The sequence below is a fragment of the Morus notabilis genome, unplaced genomic scaffold, assembly GCF_000414095.1.
Source record: "Morus notabilis unplaced genomic scaffold, ASM41409v2 Scaffold275, whole genome shotgun sequence".
In the NCBI taxonomy this organism is placed as follows: domain Eukaryota; kingdom Viridiplantae; phylum Streptophyta; class Magnoliopsida; order Rosales; family Moraceae; genus Morus; species Morus notabilis.
The window spans coordinates 390,557-391,682 of NW_010359601.1; the positions used below are offsets into that span (position 1 = coordinate 390,557).

The 1,126-nt window shown below is 44.3% G+C and overlaps 1 protein-coding gene across 1 annotated transcript in view; it reads left to right on the forward strand.

Moving 5' to 3' along the window:
- The first annotated feature begins 790 nt into the window (after positions 1-790).
- The window catches only part of LOC112090957, a 2,295-nt gene continuing 1,959 nt past the window's right edge, over positions 791-1,126 (forward strand). Inside the window, exon 1 of the mRNA XM_024163475.1 lies at positions 791-956. Coding sequence (XP_024019243.1) covers positions 791-956 — 166 coding nt within the window. The remainder of the gene's footprint in view (positions 957-1,126) is intronic.

Here is a 1,126-nt window from a genome sequence, read left to right on the forward strand (position 1 = left end):
CTGTTGGTTGACGAATCGAATCCGGCTGCGGAAGCGCGGTGGTGCGGGGAAGAGGCGGATCGTGTATAACAAAAATTTTCATAAAACTTTTGAGATACTCTATAGATTATAATGAATTTTGTATGCTATGTACATACGTATTGCTGCCATATCGGTATTGTCAATACTTAGATGGCTGCGAGAAGGAGAGATAGAGATGTAAATTGGAGCCCATAAGTTGAAGAGCAACTGCTTAGACGTCTAGGTGAGTTCAATTTATTGAACTCTGCCGGTACCACTCCGAACCGAGAGAAATTCACGCAATGGGCAACGGAGCTAAGTCACCATTTCAGCGTCCCACTTGGTTGGGATAAAGTTAAACAAAAAACTGCTAGGTTGAAAAAAACATTCGAAGCAGAGTTCCTACTTCAGACTGCTATTGGCCTTGGTTGGGATCCAATTGAGAAGCAACCAACGTGCACCGATCAATATTGGCAACAATTTGTCACTGTAAGTTCATCATTTGTTTTCTTTAATTGTTTTACATCTTGCTGTCTTACTTTGTCATTGAGGAAAGGGGATTTTTCATATTGTTTGCATTGTCATTATTATTGTATATGCAGAGCCATCCGGAGGTCGAACGGGCTAGAAGGAAGCCGTTACCGGATTATGATTTGTATTTCTGTGCATTTGTGAATTCACGTGCAACCGGTGTAAATGAGTACGGCCAACGCCAATCCCAGGCAACCCAATTGACATTGATGGCGGGTCCCAACGCTACAATGATACGGGCGATACTTCATATACAGAAATGAGGCATGGTGTAAGCGCTGGTGGCGGAACCCCACATGTTGCGTCACAGTCCCAGCCAAATAATAAACGGTCAGCAAGAAACAGTCAGACACGCGTGCCAAACTTCATGGAGCGTGCAATGGATCGCCTTGTATCATCTATTGAGGACCACGGTCGAAAGCGTGGTAAAAGTTCCGCCACCCCTCAGTCGGTTGAGAAGGAGACATCCCAGGACAAATGCATTGATTTACTTGGAGAGGTGGACATACCTCAGGATCAATATCTTTTCATGTTCAACTATTTGAATGCTCATGCTACACTGCATCGGCCGTTTTTGCGAATGAAGGAGCATCAC